We start from the raw sequence: 22,539 nt of genomic DNA, 5'->3' as shown, positions 1-22,539 counted from the left end.
AATGAAATCGCGCCATGTGTGCAAGTGACATGTTCTGGCCAATCAAATGCGGTCTTGTCACACTTCAATTTGATTAGTCGGAAAGAGATTGTTCTTATCATAACTCTTTCCTCCCACAATTATAAATAAGGGTCTTCATAACTCAGAAAAGACACCAGAAGTTATAACAAGAAGAAATAGGGAGCTCATGGATCAAACACTGCAAATTTCTCTAAAAGCTACAAGCATTCAAGTGCTCTAAGGATTAAAAGATCAAGATGAAGATTCAAGAACAAGCTACAAGCCCTTGGATTAAAAATACGTCAAGATCAAGATCAGGCCTCAAGCACTTGGATTAAAATAAAATAAAATTCAAGATTGAGCTCGAAAGCTCTTTTATTTACTATTGAAAAGTAGAATCAGAGGAACCATAAAGATTGTAATACTCAAATATTTGAAATAAAATACTACGATTTTGCAATATTTTTTGGTCTTGATTTTATTTTCTCGACGCAATTTATTGTCTACAAATTCCGGCACGTCCAGTGGACAATCTCTACCTCTCATCTCAACTTTTCAATCACCAAAGTTCAAGAACATTAAAATGGTTTCACAGAAAATCAACTCAAGTTCAACTTCTGTCAAGGCTGCTAATTCCAGGTTCTATGCTGATGTGGAAAGCATCCTCGATATTACTTTTGGAAGCTTTGGACCAGTTACGAGGTGCAAAGCAAGCTCTTTAGGACAACATGCACTCCAAGTGTCGTCTGCATCAACCCCTGTTTTCGGATCTTCATCCTCAAAAGGTGCAAGATCTTCCACAAACGCACTGTAAGGAGGAAGCGATGTTGCTGAAAAGATCAAGAAAACTCTTGCTCTGCTTGACCTCTCCGGATCCAAGAACTCTGTTGTGATGGAAAATGATGATGCTTCAAGTGATGGATCCTTCCCACTTACACCGCATAGTGTGAGCTATTCGAGAATTAATCTGTGTGACAATCCATGCTACTCCCCATCATCTACAACAATCATGCAAGTCATGGTGACAAACACTTCATTTGTGGAAGAGCAGTTGGCAAACTTGACGGAAGCAATCACTGGCTTGACCAAGTGCATGCAAAATCAAGATGCTAGAATTGACAAGCTAACAGACAGGGTGGGAATCTTGATGGAAGAAGAATCCACCCATGCACCTGGCAAGCTCCCAGAAGTTCCAGAGATTGATTCTCCCCCAAGACAAGTAGCATCCGCTAAGGCTATCCCTGTCTCATCTGAAGGGATGATTCCCATCGATCAACTGAAGGAGTTCATTGAAGGAACTATTAAGAATAAATATGAAGTTGCTACCAAGTCCTCCTTTACATATGCAAAGCCGTACATTGCAAGGATCGATATGTTGAAGATGCCTGCTGGCTATCAACCTCCAAAATTTCAACAGTTTGATGGTAAAGGCAATCCAAAGCAACATGTGGCGCACTTCGTTGAGACATGCAACAACACTGGGACTTATGGAGATTACCTCGTCAAACAGTTTGTCCGCTCGTTAAAAGGAAATGCTTTTGATTGGTATACAGACATCGAGGCGGGATCTATTGATAGCTGGGATCAACTAGAGCAAGAGTTCCTCAATCGATTTTATAGCACAAGGCGCACAGTGAGCATGGTGAAACTCACAAATACTCGTCAACGAAAGGGTGAACCAGTTATCGATTTTATCAATCGTTGGAGGAATGCAACCCTCAAGTGTTAAGACAGGCTTAGTGAAGCTTCTGGCATAGAGATGTGCATCCAAGGTATGCATTGGGGATTGCGCTACATCTTGCAAGGTATCAAGCCTAGCACATTTGAAGAACTTGCAACTCGTGCCCATGACATGGAATTGAGCATGGATTCTGCTGGAAATGAAAGGTTGTCCATCTATGAACCTCGCAAAGGTAACGACAAGCAAGAAGTCAGGAAGTAGGGCAAGTTCGTACCCAAGTCTGAAAGCAAAGAATCTATGAATGTCAACACATCACCTGTGAAGTTCACGACGAAGGTGAGCAAGAAGCAGAGTGTGAAAGTAACTTTGACGCTTCATTTGAATTAGGATTACTGATCACTTTCCAGCTAAGTATGCGAGGGATTTTGTGCTGAACAAACACGGCAATTTGATCCTTAGCTCGAGGACAACATTCGTAAAACCATATTTGGAATGCCAATGGAAGTCCATATAACCTAGAATATTCTTTTAACCTCTTCCCTCGAAAAGCTTTTTTCAGCGAGCTATGTGTCATGAAAAACCAATTTACCCCATGGGTAATTCTCGAATTCACCAGACTCAACCAACTCAAACTGACCAATTGAGACGGGACTATCATGAAATGATGAAAATAAAAATGAATTTATGAAGTACAACACAACTATCTTCACTGCATCCTGATCGGATGACCATCTCTTTCCTTCAAAACAATCAATTATAGCTTGACTATTAAGCTTCTCACTTCCTGGAAAACATCGATCAATCAAACTACAACTTTCATTGGCATCATAACATTTATGCGCTACACCAGTACATTTTAGACCAGTAATGAGTGCAAACTCACCAATACCAAAACGTATTTTAATACCATTCAAGGAGAGCCACAGTTCATCTCTATTATCGTGAACAACCTCCCTCAACAATAGAGTGTGAATCAAACGGGGTTGCATAGCTATAATAGGCAAATCAAGGAAGTACCCAAAACAAGTTTCTCTGAACATTGCAAATTGTCTCGAACTCAGATATTTCATCAATGTTTGAACAATGCAAATATTGCTGTTAGTACCAATCTTCAATTTAGAATGATCTTGTGGTTTGAAATAGAAATCCCAAACCTGCAATGTAATAATATAAAAAAAAATTATTGATTGAATATTCAATAACTGTTTTATACATTAAACAGATATATATTGATAAAATTTTATGCCGAATTAGAAGCAACACAGAAAGATATCCAACATGAAATACACTAAGATATTCCAAGTATAAACAACATAGAAGTATAACCAATATAGATACATGCTAAGTACAAACCTGCTACAAATACGTTCGATAAAATATATAGAGTATAAATAATGTTGAATCAAATTGTAATACAAATATACAATACCTTCAGATTCAGTGTCTGTTCTCTAGCCTCATCGACCTTTCTTCTTTTTTTGAGCTTCACAGACTCGGATTGTATATCCTCAAACTCATCTTCTACATCTTTTTGCCGTTTCTTCTCCTTGAACTTTCTTATCCTTATATGCTTCTTTTTATCCAATGCAGCAACATTTTCTTTGGCAACTTGATTAAAAAATTTTGGAGTGGAATATGGATTTTTTTGAGAAACATCTGCCACACACTCCTCCCGTTGCTGCCTAATTTGCTCAAGTGAACACTATGTTCGCAGCCGCCTCTGGTTCGCATTCCTTGCAGGAGTTTCACGCAACAACTCAAAACTGGGATGAGTAAGAGGTAATGAATTTTCATCACTTTCTAAAGTAGAATCAGAGTAGGTATCCCTAATAGCCTTAACAGCCGACACATCCAATTTCAAACTACTACCCAAATTGTTCTTCGACAGATGTAGCTTCGTTTCTTGTTTTGACTTTGCCATTGTTTCATATTCCGTGAAAAATCACTTAGAAAGACTAATAAAAAGAATTCACAACCAGATATACAATTCACACACACACACACATACACACACACACACACACATATATATATATATATATATATATATATATATATATATATATATATATATATATATATATATATATATATATATATATACGCACATAATTTCTATGGTTTGTGGATTTTTTTTGGAGGGATTGATTGAGCGAAAGGATAAAATCATGGGCAAAATCTCTGTGAATATTCTTCAAAATTAAGCAAAATCCCAAACAATTGAGCGAAAGGATAAGAAGAGGGGAGCAAAATCTCTGTGAAATTTCAGAATGATTGAGCAAAATCTATGATTTTTCTAAATGATTGAGCGAAATCCGAAAATCCCATTTCATATGTTTCGAATATTGTGGAATGATTGAGCGAAATCTCAGTAACTGTAATGGAATCCCGCTGCTAGATCAAGTGATTGGAGAAAATAAGACTAGAGGTGGAGAAAATGAAGAGAGAAGAGAAAATCTGGGTTCTTTTGAAAAAGACGATGTGAGAGAGAGTGCTTTGGCAAAGATCCCATGATTTGTGCCTTTTCCCATGGTTATTAATTATTTGCTTAATTTTACAATATGCTACGTATTAGTGTAAAAAAAATAATTCCGTATATGTAATAAACAAAGATTGCTAATATTTTCTTAAATATTTTTTAAGAAGTGCTCTGCCATGTAGATTCATCCACTAGGGCACATTAACTTTTATAATCGTTATTCAGTTTTTTTTTAAAACTTTTTCTCTCTTCTTCTTAGACCTTTTACACGCTCAACTCGCCAAAATCGTCCGCTACTGCTGCCTGATCCTTCCATTTTTTGAGCTTTCTTTCTTCTTTTCGCATAATATTCTCTTTCATTTTGTCATTTGACACTGTTTCATTTTTTTTTTTGGCTGTAAAATGTGGTTGTATTTGTTTCAATATTAGTCATTACATAACTGTTTAACTAAAAATAGTTTTTGTGGTCAAAACAAATAAAAGAATAATTCGGGTTTCTAATAACTAATTTTATTTCACATTTTCTAATATAGATGGATAACAAATAATGGAAATAGAATATTGAGAGAGTAAGGAAAAAGAAATCTTGTTGATAATCGCGGCTTCCTTCCAAAAGGAGAGAATGAGATCCCCAAACAAAAGAGAGTAAAAGAATAAGCAATTGACAATATAATTTCGTAAATTTCTTGATGATCGTACAAGATATGGTAAGGGAGTTTATATAAGGATACAATACGTAACTGTTTTGCCCTACTTAATTTTCGTTACTAATATTTATTAAATTGATTACCCCGTTATATGAGTAATTTGTATCAGTTATGGTAATAATAGCCGATCGCGCATAGTCAGGGATTATGCCAATTTCTTTTCATATTCGTGACTATTAGTGAACCTTCCTTTTTCGTGGTCTTTAATTATCCATCCCGCACCTATCTTTTTTTTTCCAGCTGTCAGGTACGGTATTTTTGTAGACGATCCTGTGGGTGTTTTACTCATGCCTTCTCAAATCTTCGCTCGTCTTTATCGTTTTCACTCTTATGCTACCTGTCAGCATATCATTAGTCCACCTGGCAAATCTACTTTTCCACCAATATAATAACAATTCCTATATTATTATTATTTACTGTATTATAATTTCTTACAATGTATTCACAGCATAAAAACTCATTGCATTATAATCCTTTCATAGTTAGACCGAGAATTAAACAACCCCATAATTGTTGATTTACTTGCAGAATGTCTTTATTATTTGTGGATAGACCATCATTTTTAATTGCTCATCATATCAATAGGAAAACAGTGTAATCACACACACACAAAAAAAACATACAGTGACAGAAAATTTACAATATTAGTTAGCAAAAATATTTGTTTTAGGTTACCATATGCATGATACCTACTAGTCAGAGATATGTTCTAAATTTAGTAGAGAATTATTATTATTATTATTATTATATGTACTTAAGTTTGTTTTTACTTTCACTTTTATTTTATTTAATTTTTATTTAATGTTGCTATGAGTTGAGCTTAAAGAATAAAGTAAGAATTCATACAACCGACTCAACTAATTCATACAACCGACTCAACTTGTTTGACACTAGGCATAGTAGTAATAATAGTACTTGTTATATTCTTTCTCTTTCATGATAATTTTATTTGCAATATTAACATGAACTAAAGCATCTACTTGTTGTAGAAAATAAAAAAAAAGAGTAAATGGTAGTAATAGGCTTTTGGGTTAAACAAAAGGGTAGTCGTCGTGTGGCATGTTGTGCACTCCAAATATTCTTCCAACAAAAAGATTTGCTACCTCACCCATACACGCACAACATCCTCTTCTATCCCTCTTTCTTTCTTTCTTTCTTTCTTGTATATATAATTTCTCTCTTTTTTCTACCCAACATTATATTTGTTCCGCATTGCCATTTTCCATTTTCCATTTTTTATAAAAGAAGCTTTGGAATAACCAAAGAGAGTAATGAAAAGAAAAGAGGGACCTGTGAAAGGAAGAGGATGATGATAACCACATTCTCTGTTTTCATTTTGTTATATTAATTAATGCCTTCTCTTAGATCTCTGGTTTGTATCCAAATGTTGCATTTCATCTTACATACACTTGTGTTATTTATTTCAAAAAAATAATCTTTTTTAGCTTTTGTTAATGAATCTCTGATCTATCTGAATTGTGAATTTACAGAGACAGTGGATTATTGAGTATTGATTGATGGTACAAAGATCTGATTGAATCCAACAACAGAACAGTATTTTCTTGATAAAGGTTTATAGAATACTTTTCTTATCCACATCTGGATCTGTGTGCTTATTTTTAATTTTCCTAGATTTTGTTTTCTGTGCATTCAATTAATTGTGTAGATGTAATTGTGATAGGAGAAATGATGGAGACAGATATGGGTAAGCTATTTATAGGTGGGATATCTTGGGACACAGATGAGGAACGTCTTAAAGAATATTTCAGTTCGTATGGAGAGGTGGTGGAAGCTGTGATCATGAGAGATCGCAACACGGGTCGTGCTCGTGGTTTTGGCTTTGTTGTCTTTGCCAATCATGCAGTTGCTCACAGAGTTGTTCAAGAGAAGCACATCATCGATGGCAGAACGGTTAGTTTCCCGTTACATGTCTGATTATAATTCAGCAAGTTTATACATTAACTATGACACCTCAATGCCTAGTTAGTTGGGTTGTGGCTGCATGAATTCTCGCTATCTATATTTGTACCTGCTATCTATATTTGGCTTAACTTAAGAGTAAGAATATGACTAAACCCAAATCTCAACTTGTTGGTATTGCCTATACGAATTTCTTGCTTCCATTGTGTTATTCTTTTTCCCAGGGTAACATGGACTCTGAGAAATTGTAAAGTCTTTTGTGACAAATTCAGCAAGTTTGCTTTTCACAATTTACTACATATAACTGATGGTATTACCCGAAATGTTTCCGAAAAATTTCAGTTCAAGATTAATTCATACTGGATTGTGCTAGTTATGATCAAATGAATTATCATCTCTGTTTCTCCAAATTCTTCATTGGCATCCTATTTTCAGGTTGAGGCAAAGAAGGCTGTTCCTAGGGATGACCAACAGACAATAAATAGAAACAGCAGCAGCATTCAAGGATCTCCGGGTCCTGGACGCACAAAAAAGATATTTGTTGGAGGTTTAGCATCTACTGTTACTGAGAGTGACTTCAAGAAATACTTTGATCAGTTTGGTATAATTACAGATGTTGTAGTGATGTATGACCACAACACTCAGAGGCCAAGAGGCTTTGGTTTTATAACTTATGATTCGGAGGATGCAGTGGATAGGGCATTGTATAAGACCTTTCACGACCTAAACGGTAAAATGATTGAGGTGAAGCGCGCCGTTCCGAAAGAGATGTCTCCAGGGCCCAACCGGAGCCCTTTCAACGGATACAACTACGGACTTGGTAGAGCAAATAACTTTCTCAACAACTATGCTCAAGGGTATAGTCTAGGTTCGATTGGAGGATATGGGGTCAGGATGGACGGTAGGTTTAATCCAATTGCCAGCGGACGTACAAGCGTCTCTCAGTTTTCTTCTCCTGCTTATGGAATGGGTGCCAATTTGGACCCAGCTTTGAGCCCCACCTTTGCAGGAGCTTCCAACTTTAACAATAATAATCTTGGTTATGGGCGGGTTCTGAGCCCATATTTCAGCGGCAACTCAAGCAGATACGCTACACCCATTGGATATAGCACAGGGAGCAGTAGAGCTGATTCTTTTCTTAGCTCCCCAACCAGGAATGTATGGGGAAATGGTGGTCTTAACCGTTCTCCAAGTCCTGGTATCTCCGGTTCATTTTTGGGTTCTGGGACTGGTATTTATGGGGTCTTTGGGAATAATGGTGCCAATTGGGGCTCTTCTGCTCCAGTTGGTAATTCTACTGGTCAGACTGTTGGGTTCAGGAGTGCGGGAAACAGTTATGGGCTTGGATCTGGAGGACTTGGAAGAAGCAATGCAGCAGGTTTTGCTGCATCTAGTGGTTCTTATGAGGGACCTTATGGCTCAATGTATGGTGATCCGACTTGGCAAGCTGTGTCTTCTGATGCGGATGGTTCTGGTTCATTTGGATATGGACTTGAAAATCCGACAGATGTTTCAGCTAAAGACTCCGAGAATTATATTGGAAATTATAACATTGCAAATAGACAATCGAATAGAGGTACGAATACTCTTCCAATTGCATGCCCTGTATGATTTTGATAATTTTCTTCTGTCATTTCTAACCTAGGCTTCGTATTGTGCCTTTCCTTTTGAAGTATTTCTCTTGATTTTTGACATATATCTGTCATATCTTATTACCAATATTGGTCAATTAGATAATAACTGGCTTTTCCCCTCGGGATTTAGTATGCTTCTTTTTGTAGGAACTTGGTTTTTGGCTTGCCAAGGACACCTTTTTGATTAGTAGACTCTACCTTGAAAGATCATTAAAATATTCACAAAATGGCGCAACACCTCCTTTTAGTTAGTAGTTGTTCTATGTTCAAATTTAAGTTAACATACTATAAACTATGTTAACTTCATAAGCATAGTTTTGATGGGAAGATTTGGAGTGAGATATGTTATAAGGATTCAAAACGTAAAAAAGTATTGTTCTACACCCCTACTTTTCTGTTTGTTACATTGATTTGGTATGCTCATTTGAGTTACCTTATAGTGGGGTGAAATAGTCTTCTTTGTCCAGAAAAATGGAAGTGGTTGAAACACCCTCCGGTATGCCTCATATGAAACTTGAAGATACCTTATTAGAAAAAACGTGAGGATACTTTCGCTGACCTTTTTCTCCTAGATAAAATAGGACACGCTGTTCAACATCTTTAGCGGAAATATTCGCAGAACAGTGGGCATGCGGCTTTTCCTTTAGGTCCTTGGCAATCTTGCATTTGTATTCTTTTTCAAAGTCTACAATATTTGCCTAAAAGTGAACTTAACCAAAGACAAGTAAATAGGTCTTAGCAGTTGAAGTTCTTAGGAACTGTTCGTACGTTTAAGATTACAATGGTGAAGTTTATAGCCGTTACTTTTATGGAACAGTTCTTCATTTTACATAAGCATAGTTCAATCACTTGAGTAAAACCAGAAACAGTTCAGGAGCTCGAATAATATAGTAAAACCTTGTGGTTATGGGAATGAGGGTGAGGGAACCAGGGATCTGCGTAAGCCCCAATAGTATGGGAATTGGGGTTTTGAGTGACAAATGGGGTAAGTATGTGGATTATTTTTCCTTCTGACAATTAGTGCAGGAGCTAATCATGAACCTTATAAGGTTTGATCATCACCTTTCTAAAAGAGCTGTCCTATTGTTTTAACGTCATACAGTATTGAACGTTAAAATTTTCAAATTATGTTTGTAATATGACTTTGCAGCATGACTTTGGTTTTAAGTTAACATGCCCCAATTACATATTCATCACAATATATGTAACAATGAGTATGAAAAAAAAGTTCCTTGATTTAGCATGATAGTACCTAGAGAATAGGAATGGTGGTCGGATGGGAGACGTATTAGGTCCTTCCTTTCCTTACCCATCCATTGCCATTGCTTCTTGAGGCCTGTTGACGTACGATTGTGGCTTTTCCTTTTCAAACTTTGTTTCTTTTGTAATTGAAATCAATTGCATACTAAAAAGGGAAGGGAAAATAAAGACTAGTGACTGCAGCGAGCTAAGAGTGCCCAAGGAGAGGCTGAATGTGTGGGGCTTCTCCTCGTTGCCTGCTACTTCCCTGGAAAAAATGGTTCAAAATTTTTATTTCCTACCTTCCCTATGGTCTTGGAGAGCTAAAGGAGGTCTATAGTTAGGGACTGAAGGAGGATTATCTCTTGTCCGAGCTCTGGCTTTTTGGCCCTTATTGATGAATCTGTAGTGGACATATAAAAGGACTGAAAATGTTTTGGAATATTATTTTGTGTGCGCTTTAAGAAAATAACAATCACGTCTTGTGGACCCAGAAGAAAGAACTCTGAAGATATAAGTTATAGGCTCCTGGTAACAAATTTAATAGTAATCAATGCCCTTATTCAAATGTGGGGAATGGACAAACCTGTTTTGCTCATGGCTGCAGTGTTCAAGTATACAGTGAGTTCATTCACTGAAATTTCGTCATATACAAAAATGATGTTGTTTTGCTTCCATGTCTTCCGTCAAACTTGCTATTGAGTAAATGCAGAATAACCTTTTGTGCATTATCTTTCTCCGAGATTACCTGGTCTCTTGAACCAATGCTATATGCTACTTTGTGGGAAATTGCTCAGATATTGAGATTGTTCAATATTTTCTTCTTGAATGTTTCCAGGAATTGCGGCGTAGGAGATTTCTTTATTTGGATATCTGAAGATTCTTAGAAGTGCCTTCAGAAAATCAAGTGGGCTGTGAATGTTAATACATATTCCAAAAATTATGCATTTCAGCTATAGCTGATCATATAGAGCTAACGAGGGGCCTGTCCGATAAAGTATACATATTCAAAGAGCGGTTTTTAAAGGGATTTTGTGATGGTTTGAGGTTTCAATTGTTCGAAAGTAATTTAGGCTCGTATATGTATATCAGATTATACTTGACACCATCCATTGCAGTTGATGTGTTGTGCATCCACAACAAAGCAGATAAGATTGGAACTACGTTGAGAGGTAGAGTTATAATTTTTATATTCTTTTTTTTCTTTTTTACTTTTTGTCCGGTGTAGTGACTGGCAAAGCTGCTGGTGTCTGTTCTCGTAGTTCCCCTTTTTTCTGGGGTTTGTTTTTCTCTCAGATTGTATTCAACATCCCTTTTGATTTACTACTGTGAAACAATAGGGGATACGAACCTAGGTTCTCTCTAATAACTACTGAATTTTCTGATTCAGTACTCGTTGCAGATTGTACAAGCGCTCTATGTTTGAGGCTTCATTTTTAAGTAACTATGTTGCAGATGAAATAGATACTGTTTTCATTTTAACACTTGTTAGTAATGGTGTTTTGACTTGTAAAGATTTCGATAGATAAGACGATGGTTCTTACGTTTTGTAGGTTTTTGTGCTTTTATCAAGATGATACTGTATTTCAGAATTGCACTTCTCAGGAATCAACATAATGAATATGCATCTGCCTACAGAGAGATGAGCTATTAGACCACAAAGCATTATCATGGGTAATACCTAAGTGGTAACATAAACCTTAAGATTCCAGTTTTTTGTAATTTAACAATCATTCAAGTAGTAGTTAGGACAAAATTGACCGTAAATGTTTCGTCTTTGTTGTGCTGTGTTAGTGACAAATAATAGGTAGCCAAGAAAAAATGCGTCCAGAAAGTTTGTGAAATTTGTAGCCATGCAAGCTGGAAAAGTGGGAGGTTAAATTCTTGCTTCAACTGATCAAAAAGGAAAGAGACCCTCTGCTTCTGCTTGACGAAAAGGGAGCAATGCCCTTTTGTGCTCCGTCTCGACTTTTAAACAAGTAAATATGAGAGGATTGGTGATACTTTTTATTAATTCAGTAAATATTTAGGGAGATTTCATTTTCAGATTCTTCCACCACATATTTATGCTACTAGACTAGACTCCGTATCCACCACACTGGAGATGCATCGCCCAATGATCAGAAACCTCGGCTTAATTAGGCAAACTTTTCCAATATAATAGGCGACTCATGCGCACAGATTTAATTAGCTAGAAACAACAGAAATAGAATAATGCTTTTACAGAGCCAAGTCAAGTAGTTTCCATCATTCTAGTTCCCCTTATAAAATGACTGAATACCACAATACACAGAATACCTGCAGTCTTGTTTCCTAAACTCTAGAGGTCATTTGAGTAGTGTAATCATCGTCACAAGATCTCAGAAGAAAGCTCTGCTTCCGTAAAACACTCGAGAGCCAGTGCTCTTGGGTGTTTCTAATTTCTGATCTGAACTCGAACTGCCAGAACTGGTCGGTCCATTTCCAATATCCAACGGAAGCTTCATTTTTGCCAGTGAATCAGTAAATTGCTGCATGCTTTTCATGTACATGTCCACTATTTCCTGTTGCACAACCTTTTGCTCTGCCTCAATGTCTACTGTGACTACTGGCTTTGGAAATGTGCTACCAGGCTTGATTTCTGACGAGTTGCTGTCAGCATCACCACAATTTACTCTTTTCACGGTGGCGCATTCTTTAGAAGCGGAAGTGTATTCTTGAACTGGAGATTTTGATTCTTCCCAGGGCTCTGAAGACAGAGAGCTTGCAGGATGCAAGACTGACGGAGACTCAATGGTTGAACTGCTCGGAGGGGAATCACGCTTAGGATATTGGTCTGGATTAGTAATTCCTGTTGGAAAATTTTCCTCAACACGAACTTCTACTTCTGGACTGAGATGATTTGCTGTATCAGTAGAGACCAAGCTATCTGAGCTTTGAGAGTCAAGATCAGTGCATGGTATACCAAAGTACTCAGAGACCATAAGATGATTTTCATTTACTATCTTGGGATCAGGGAATTCAATTTTTTCAAATTCATCAGGAAGCGACTCAGTTGCTTTAGCGTCCAGCAGAGATGCACGAGTGTCAACAAATTCAGGCAATGCAGGAATCGCAATCACTTCAGGTGAAGTTCCACTATAAGAAAGGGACAACTGCACATATCCTGCTGGAGAGTGGAAGAGATCAGTTGATGAAAGAGTAAACTCTTTTTCTAGCTTTCCATTTTTAACGAGGACTTCAGTTAGCGGGACCAGTGCAAAGCCTAGCAGTTGGTCTTCCAAATAATTCCTCACCCTGCTCATCATCCAAATCTCACATTTCACGGAGCATTCTATTGTACGGACTTTGAGCCTTAGATATTCATTGAATACTGGACTTTGCCCTCCACCATTAATAATTTGTGTGGAGACTGCATTTTCAGGATCACTGGTAAGACAAAGTTTTGCATAAACGTCTTGCTTATGGTAAATGCAGATGTTATGGATGTCTCTGGCCTGGTGTACATACACATCTAGAACTCCAATGGAGCCCTCCAAGTTGCAGACTGCAGCCTCCTCTCTATGAGCAGAAACTCCCTGGGATAGACCACCACGGTTCTTTATGAATAACTCACTGCTCTGCTTCTCGGGCTCAACAAAAGTGGAGGAACCCTTGAATGGTGAAACAATGGACTGTGGGGAATCCATCAATTTGACCACAAATATTAACCTGAAATCAAAAGATAAGTTTGATATCAAGGAGTGCCAAGTCAATTTTAGTTCTGCTTTCCAGTGTGAGCATGTAATCACGAGATTCAAAAGATTTTGGAATTCAATGTTGTTAAAGGCTCATTTGATGCATACAAACCCTGAAACTAGGTGCAACACAAATTGAGCCCTTTCCCTTGGCTTATGTGGCCCTTTAGTGCAGGCATCAAAACATGCGTCTCATAGCCTATGACTCAATCTTGAGGAGGGCGACATTAAACCTCAAAATAGTCGGCAGAGTGATTAATTGATAAGAAAATGTCATGAATGAAGCTACGATTAGGAATAGGATTAGAGACATAAAATTGCATCTTAGCATCCGAATCATAAATTTAAGTGGTTTTTGCACTTGATTTACGCGATTTTAATTCATGTATTTCACTTATCCATTCTTTGTGTTTATTGTTGTTTCTCTTGCATTATCTGTACTTTTTTGTTTCTTCATAAGCACATTTCTTCACTGCAAAAACTCGTTTTAGTTGCGTGTTCTATTTAAAACCCTAAAGGCCTTGGTGCTTTTCTGCACTTTTTGCCCTTGACAACAACGAGTACTTACCATCTTACAAGAAGTAGCAATTGCATCCAAAGTGAAACCTCTAACTTGTCCACTCATTAACCCTACTAGGCAACATTCTCTAGATAAGGTCACATGAAAACACAATTCAGAATTTACTAATTCAAATGGATATGCGAGTGGGGATCATCCACGGTAGAAGCACAATTCCAAACAGGTATCACTCTCATCGGAAAGAAGTAAAAGTAAAAAGATGCAATCTTTAACGTTGTATGCAATCTTTAACGTCTAACACGTACCCAAGGGTCTAGCCTAGTGATTAGTAAAGTGAGAGGAGAACCATGAGATTTCAGATTCAAATCCCATCAGGGGCAATAAATCACTAGTTGATTTCTTCCATTCAACCTAAGTTTCAATGGACAAGAGTTACTCGGTACTGGTGGGACGTAGCAGGTACCCATTTCAAACTCTTCATGATATCAAAGCCAGACTCATCTCGATTCATTGTTTACCCAATGTTGGACCCTATCTTATATTGTCCACGAGTTCCATATGTAGAGTCAAATTGGTGGGATATAGGTTTCTTGGTCTACTTGGTCTCGGACAATCCTTACCTCATGAGCTAGCTTTTAGGGTAGAGTTCATTTCTTTATCAGTGGGCACGTTGACCCCCCGACACCACCTTCGTAAAAAAAAAAACAATCTGCAACATCTAACAGAAGAAAAGAACCCTCAAGAGCCGCCATAACTAAAAATTTAAATGAAGGGAAACTTAGTAGAGAAAATAGTCTGGAATCAAAAGAAATAGAACCAAGAGCATAGCAATCAGCAACAATAATCAAGCCAATCAGTGAGTTTACGCCATTATTCGAACTTAAAACAAGAATTAAACAAAAGAAATTGGAACTTAGCCAAACTGTGAGAAAAGGGGAAAATGGGAGGAAAACATAGCAACACACCCAAATCGACCAGAACAAATGAAATTCAGCTCAAAATCACAAATGAAGCAAGAATTAAATGAAGCACAAAACATGAAGGTAGGTAAAACAGATGATTTTTCTTGCCTTGACTTTAGGCAGAAAATCGAATATCAGAAGAAGACCCAACTCGAAATTCGAAGCGTAGTTGATGAAGAGAATAAAATCTACTGAACGTTGGGCAGTGGGAGAAGATTGGGGGAGACCTCTGTATCTTTGTGCGTATGTTTTGTGGATATTTTTGTCTGCAAAAGTTAGTCCTCTCGCTCACAAAGTCCAATCTCAGTGCGCTGCCTTCTTGCAATGGGACCTACTTTCTCCACCACGCGCCACTTGTAATTTTTTACCCTCTAGTTGTGATTTAAGGGGAAGAAGTTAGATATTTGGTTCCATAGATTTTGTCAAAATAAATTTGGATTTTATTTGTCAAATACATATTTAACTATAAATTTTACTTACATTTTGGTCAAATCTTAAATCCGAAATCTCAAACTATTATATTTTTTAAAAATTGTACCAAATTTTTATTTTTATATAAAAGAGCCCACCATTTATTATTTTGTAATGATGTTGCTTCGTCTTCTCGGTCATCTGATAGTGTATCATGTAGTTCATTATAAAAATGATAATTTTGTATCAAATTTATTTATGTTCAGGACTATGGTTTGCGATAATATAATGAATGTTATTGATAATGGTACCGTTGGGTATTTATGATAGTTTTTAAAACTTGTGGGTATAAGTTATGTTTCATATTTTTTCAAACCAAATTTCACCCAAAACAGATGTCCAAACACATCTTTATCTTCAAACCAAACTTCACCCAAATCAGATTTTCAAAATAAATTTAGGAATCTATGGCCAAACGCTAGCTTAGTTGTTAAAAATAGCTTTCTAGATATTTATGTCGCTGTAAATTATCTCATTTAGAGGACATAAAAATTTTAAAATTAAATTATTTTTAAAATTAAAAAATTATTATTATTTTTGGGATGAACTAAAAAAAAATATTACCACATAAACTAAAAACAATAAAGTACTTATCTCTATTTCAACTATGTGGCATAATTTGTTTGAAGATGAGTTTAAGAAGTAATGAAAACTTTGAAATTTGTAAATTAAACATATTATAATATTTTTATGACTATAAAATTTTTTAAATTTATAATCTTAAATATGACATAGCTATGACTCTAAAAACTTGTAGTTAAGCGTACAATGGGGAATTTAAGTTAAACTAATTCTAGAAGACTGATTTTTTCTGGATTGGATTAATAAATAAATATTGCCCCGTACATTCAAACGAAAGAAGAATGTATTGATTATTATTTAAAATTCTACTTCTATAAAAAATAGGAACTTACTGGATTTGTTGTTATTTATTTTATTAATAAATATATAAGTTTTAGCCGCTCTAAAAAATAATAGCCGATAAAATTATATATTTTTGTATATATGTGTATTATATGCGTATAATATACATATTTTATATACTTATACCAAATACAATTAGTTTCAGCCGACTGGTCAATTTTATATTTTGCCCTTTTTATTGCTTCAAAAGAGCCTATAATCATTAATTACTTATTTAAGAAATATATATATAATTTAATCAAATATCTCTAATAATTAATGCTATTAAATATTTTTTAAATAGCGTACCAAATTTTAAACGATAATAAAAGGATGGAAGGAAGTACCATTTTCCCTTTTTATTTTTGTAAGACTCGAGAATTAATTGTTAAGTAATTACATAACACTCCTTCCCGTTTTAATTTGTATGTCGGTATTTGTCTGAATACGAAATTTAAAAAGAAAAAAATATTTTAAAATATGTGGGCTAAAACATACCATGAGATTCTTATCTCTTAAAATCATATTTAATGATAAATGAGAAGCTTAAAATTAATTTATTTTCAAATATAAAAATATATTATTTTTTCTTGACATGCTAATGCCCGATTATAAAAGAGTATCACATAAAACAAAAAAAATAAATAAAAAAATATCATACCTTGCATAAGTCTAGTCATACTTTCTTGTTACTTTGGAAGACGGCTGAAAGCTTTTGGCATGGTACTTATCTTCATTCCCATCTTTTTCCCTTTATGGACTTCGAAAATTTTGTTATGGCATTTCTTAAGAGGAGTTCTTTGTGGTTCTTATTTAACTTTGAAAGAAATTGTAAAAAACAACTTATTGGGAAATAATAATAATAATAATAATAATAATAATAATAATAATAATCATTATATTATATCCATCCAAAAACCAATTTGGACTTTGATACATGCCTAGCTTATATTATATTACAACTTACAAGTATATTAAAATTAAATTCCCAGAATATATGTGCCAATCCTTTACCTGTTATTCTCAGTAAGATGACAATGACGAATGGGCAACAACGACGTGAAAATAGTCGTGAACTGTCAGTGACACAGAGCATATTACACTTTCTCTCAACCAAAACCTTATTCTGTAACAGTGGTTTAGATCCATATGGATAAGTTAATTCCTTGGTTTCTTTTGGAATAACTTAATTTGACATGCCATGTCATATTAGAAACCTATTTTTTCATGATAAAACTCATGTCCCTTATACCCATTTAACACACCTGATAAAAAAGTACTGGATCCACTTAAACGACACCAGAAAGATATAAACCCAAAACATCACTCAACACCCACATGCTTGAGCTCAAGTAACTTCGTTTAAATACACAATGTAACTATTACATTCGATGAACAAAGAGTAATATATGTCAAACTTACATTTCTTTTCTATTAAAAAAAAAGTAATTGAAGTGGTTACATATTTTAAAATGGATTTAGCATCGTAGCAGACTAATAGCTTGTTTGGTCAAGTTTCTTCAAAGTTAAAAATACTTTTTTTCAAATTTTTTTTTTTTCAAAGTTGAACTGCTTGACAAATCTTTTAGAAGGAAAAAAAAAAATACTTCTGAGTAGAAGCAGAAGTGGTTTTGGAGAAGTAAAAAAAGAAGCTTCTCCCCAAAAGTATTTTTTTGAAAAATACTTTTGAGAAAAATACATTTAAAAATATTTTTTAAAAGCTTGGTCAAACATTAATTTCTGTTCAGAAGTGCTTTTCAAATTAAGTAGCTAAAAAACAAACCGTTTCTCATCAAAAGTACTTTTTGAGAAAAATCACTTTTTAAAATAAACTGATTTTAGAAACTTGGTCAAATAGGCTATAAACGCTATAAATTCTCGGGTCTTACTAGAGTATGCTGTATGCAAAACCCAAACTAACAAGAATTTGGGGTAATTTCAAAATTTCCTACATGCATGACTTGAAGCTATTGCAACTAGTATATAATCTTTATGATTATATTGTTATAAATTCAAGTTATTTCTTCATCATAGAAACAAAGCTAGTGCAGCTCTCTCTATCACGCTAGTAGTTAACTAGACAATTTTCAATCAACAAACTTTTGTCAACTTGATCTACAGACTACAATAATCTCATTCAGTAATTTTATGAGGCACCTTTTGGACATGTGTGATTATCAAGGGAAATAAAAGAGGATTTCACTATTGAATACAACTCCATGAGAAATTGAATACAACTCCATGAGAAAATTCAGCCAGGTTAACCAATTTGAAGCAGAAAGGACTTCAAAATGTTTTCAACGCCCATATGAACAAAGCCAGAAACGACAAGGAAGTGGGGTGCAGTAGCATGTCAAGTAAACCTATTTTCTTATCTCGTGGGTTAAATGGATATAAGGAATATAAGTTAAATGGGTTTTATCTTAAAAGACAGGTTTTTAATATGATATGGCATACCAAATGATTTTATTTTTTAAATTTTTTGAATCACTAGTTGGGTGATTTTTTTGTCCAAAAAAGTAACTTTGGTAGATTATTGGGGCAAGTTACATATTTGGATGGTCGGCCAAAAATAATTACTCCACTAGCTAGTATATAAACTGATTATGTGTAAAATATGTATTTTACCGACTATTATTTTTTAGAATAGCTATACCATATAGTTTTATCGGGATTATTTTCATAAGTTTAGTGATCATACGTCTAATGTGCCTGAATAAATAAAGAAAAAATGACGTTGTATAACCGTTCTCAAAATAATAGTCAAAAAGTATATATTTTTTTATAATATATATATATATATATATATATATATATATATATATATGTCACTCGAATTCTGCCCGAGGTTCACCACCGTGCGGCAGCCAAGCCCAGCCTTAACTTCAGCCTTTCCAACACTTAGAATTATTTTAGGATGTTTGGGACTTAGAATAAATTTTAGGCAACAAGAAAAGTAAAGGCACACATGAATTTACAGGAATCTCTTCCCAGCTCGTATTAATATGTGAATACAAGAACACAATAAAACCAACCCATGGCCAAGTATAAAGAACATCCTAGTTCCCTGCCCCGAAATGATTTCCCACCCCTATGAATATATATATATACACAAAAAAAAAAGTATACAAATTATATATTTTTGCGTCTATCGAATATAAATAATTTTATCTCACTCGAATTCTGTCCGAGGTTCACCACCGTGCGGCAACCAAGCCCAGCCTTAACTTCAGCCTTTCCAACACTTGGAATTATTTTAGGACGTTTGGGACTTAGAATAAATTTTAGGCAACAAAAAAAGTAAAGGCACACACGAATTTACAAGAATCACTTCCCAGCTCGTATTAATATGTGAATACAAGAACACAATAAAACCAATCCATGGCCAAGTACAAAGAACATCCTAGTTCCCTGCCCCGAAATAATTTCCCACCCCTATGAATACATACATACATATATATATATATATATATATATATATATATATATAGTATACAAATTATATATTTTTGCGTCTATCGAATATAAATAATTTTGATCGCGGGTTAAAAGTGTTCTTTGACCATGAATAAATTGGACATGATCCAACATCTGTGAAGGCCCGTTGGCTGAATATTGGATGAGATTTTTTACCTATTTATACTATATATAAAATTTATTTACCCTCCCTAATCAAGTTTTAACTTAATTACATGGTCATATACAATTTACCAATTATATACAAAATAGTTTTAAATTAGTATCCCTTGATTGTAGCCTTTTAATTTAGTAATAGGTTTGGAGCCCAGGGGCCCTGGTGAGTTTCTGTAGCACAACAGACTAAATTGGAATAACTGGTGCAATGTCTCGTGCTTCAGGTCCGTAGGTCTCGCAATTGCGATGACCTATTCACAATTGCGAGTCCCGCTTTTGCGGAGTTGGACTCGCAAATGCGACATATGAGGAAGGGGTTGTGTTCTTTCCAAATTCAAAGTGTGAGTCGCAAATACGACTAGAAGCTAGGCTGGACAACTTTCGCAATTGCGATTGTTGTCTCGCTATTGTGAAGCTAGGTTTATCGCAAATGTGATGCTTTATGTCGCAAATGCGACATCAGGTGACTGTTTCACAGTTTGCTTTTGCAGCCAAATATTCGCATTTGGGGGCATCGCGATACCTGCAGCTAGGTAAAAGAGGAAAAAATCGGGACTTACCTCATTTTACACCATTTCTTAACCCCAAACACTCTAGAGGCAATTTTTGAAGAATTTTTTCTTCCCGAATTCATTGGTAAGCAACTCTAATTCATTTTATATTAACTTCTCATTACTTTTCATGAGGTTTTAATATCAAATTTAGAAATTTTATGGTAAAAATTAGGGGGTTTTGGTAGAATTTAGGAATTTTGTAAAACAGAGATTTAAACCTCAAATTGAGGTTGAATTTCGAAACAAATTACATAACGGGGCTTGGGGTGAATGAATAATCGGGTTTTGGTCCGAATTTTAGATTTTTGACCAAGCGGGTCCGGGGTTGACTTTTAAAAAAATGATCAAAATTGAACCCTTTTCATTCGTAGGTAGTTTCTAAAGCTTATTTTGAATTGTTTGACTGATATTTGGTTAGATTTGGTTGGTTTGGAGGCTTGTTTGAAAGGAAAAGATGTGATTATTTATTGAGTTGGTTGCGAAAAGTGGTAAGTGTCGTGTTTAACCTTGACTTGAGGGAATTAGGACTTATTTGGTCTATTTGTTACGTGAACTATGTGTGGGGATGATGTATATGTGAGGTAACGAGTGTATATGCATTGTCATGGGTAAAAACATGCGAGTTGGACTATTTACCTTTACATCTTTAATTATTCTATGTTATATTTCGTTACATGCTTTGATTTGCTACATGTCCTTACTTGTCACTCATGCCTTATTTGATATTTGTCAATTAGTTGCTACATATTTCGGTTGATTCATTCTTTAATCAATACTTGCTTACCTGTTCCTACCTGTATTAATTGTATATATTCATTGATGCATGTCTTTACTTGCCTTTATTGCCTTTACCTTACTTGTTGTACTTTATCATAATGTACCCAATTGTGTGAGTCGTTTAGTTGTTCTTGTACTACTGAATTGTTGAGGTTTGTGAGTATAGGGTATTGGTTATTCTATGTTGTACTAGTAGATCCTTGGTGCTTTGTACCCTTTGGTACCTTTTATGTTGAGATTACATTATTGGTTGTGTTGAGTTGTTTATGTTAGTGAGTTGATATTGGAAACGGGTTGCGCACCGAAATAATATTGAAATGAAATAATAATGGGATCGGGTTGCACATCGCAACATATATTGATATGATATTGGGATCGGGTTGCACGCCGCAATAAATATTTAGATCGGGTTACGCGCCGCAACGGAGTATGATGTGTTGTAGTGTTGTAGCTGTAATATTCTATTCCGGTATTGTTATATGAGTATCTGGAGATAATGTTTGTTCTGGGACCATCTGTTAGTTGCCCTTCAGGTCTGTTCTTAAGAGTTTACTTGCTTTCCTCTATATTTCTGTTGTCTTTTATTATTATTCGTATAAGTTTTAGTAAGTGTCCTGTCATAGCGTCATCACTACTTCGTCGAGATTAGGCTCGACACTTACAGAGTACATAGTGTCGGTTATACTCATACTACACTTTTAAACTTCTTGTGCAGATCCCGGTGTTGGTCCCAGCGGTGCGTAGAAGAATTTGCTCGGATCCGACTTGCTCAGGAGACTTGAGGTAGAGCTGCTTGGAATTCACAATTCCTGAAGTCCCCTTCTATTCTGTCTTTACTGTTTATTTTGCTTCAGACATATGTATTTCATTTAGATCATATTTGTAGTATTCTAGTTGCTCATGTACTTGTGACTCCGGATTTCTTGAAATAGTATAGAATGCGTTACTTATGTCTTTATCACATGTATTTCAGATTATTTCAGTTTTGAAACATTAATGTTCTGCTTTTAAATTGTTAAAATTGGTTAATTCAATGGTTGACGTCGGCTTGCCTAGCAAGTGGATGTTAGGCGCCATCACGGTCCCGTAGTTGGGATTTCGGGCCGTGACAAGTTGGTATCAGAGTACTAGGTGGACTAAGTCTCAAAAGTCATGAGCAAGCTTAGTAGAGTATGGAGGATCGGTACGGAGACGTCTGTACTTATCTTCTAGTGGCTATAGGGCTTTAGGAAATGTCACTTCTTTCTTTCTCTATCGTGCGACTTTATTCTATCACTAGAGTTTGAATCATTCTATTCTTGTTCTCTCACAGATGGTGAGGACACATGCAACATCCACCAAGC

The 22,539-nt window shown here is 35.4% G+C and overlaps 3 protein-coding genes across 4 annotated transcripts; 1 reads left to right on the top strand and 2 right to left on the bottom strand.

The window, feature by feature from the left end:
* Positions 1-452: 452 nt before the first annotated feature.
* LOC104100641 (uncharacterized) lies at positions 453-3,602 on the bottom strand. Its single transcript, XM_009607914.4, has 3 exons — positions 3,522-3,602; positions 3,111-3,383; positions 453-2,835 (listed from the first exon to the last, which is right to left on the bottom strand). The coding sequence occupies exons 1-3, from the start codon at positions 3,600-3,602 to the stop codon at positions 2,245-2,247; spliced, it is 945 nt and encodes a 314-aa protein (XP_009606209.1). The 3' UTR covers positions 453-2,244.
* A 2,353-nt stretch (positions 3,603-5,955) lies between these two features.
* LOC104100640 (heterogeneous nuclear ribonucleoprotein 1-like) lies at positions 5,956-11,142 on the top strand. 2 transcript variants are annotated; one of them, XM_009607911.4, is made up of 5 exons: positions 5,956-6,239; positions 6,358-6,438; positions 6,549-6,778; positions 7,223-8,363; positions 10,499-11,142. In XM_009607911.4, the coding sequence occupies exons 3-5, from the start codon at positions 6,554-6,556 to the stop codon at positions 10,510-10,512; spliced, it is 1,380 nt and encodes a 459-aa protein (XP_009606206.1). In that variant the 5' UTR covers positions 5,956-6,239; positions 6,358-6,438; positions 6,549-6,553; the 3' UTR covers positions 10,513-11,142. The 2 variants fall into 2 exon arrangements, with proteins under 2 accessions (XP_009606206.1, XP_009606208.1); XM_009607913.4 differs by having other exon boundaries at positions 6,534-6,778.
* Positions 11,143-11,808: 666 nt separating this feature from the next.
* Positions 11,809-15,197, bottom strand: LOC104100639 (uncharacterized). The gene is made up of 2 exons (XM_009607910.4): positions 14,967-15,197; positions 11,809-13,350 (listed from the first exon to the last, which is right to left on the bottom strand). The coding sequence occupies exon 2, from the start codon at positions 13,326-13,328 to the stop codon at positions 12,021-12,023; it is 1,308 nt and encodes a 435-aa protein (XP_009606205.1). The 5' UTR covers positions 13,329-13,350; positions 14,967-15,197; the 3' UTR covers positions 11,809-12,020.
* Between the last annotated feature and the right edge of the window lie 7,342 nt (positions 15,198-22,539).

This window comes from Nicotiana tomentosiformis, chromosome 6, assembly GCF_000390325.3.
Source record: "Nicotiana tomentosiformis chromosome 6, ASM39032v3, whole genome shotgun sequence".
Lineage (NCBI taxonomy): Eukaryota > Viridiplantae > Streptophyta > Magnoliopsida > Solanales > Solanaceae > Nicotiana > Nicotiana tomentosiformis.
The sequence above is the reverse complement of the archived record's forward strand: the minus strand, read 5'-3'. Positions and strand labels throughout refer to the sequence as shown.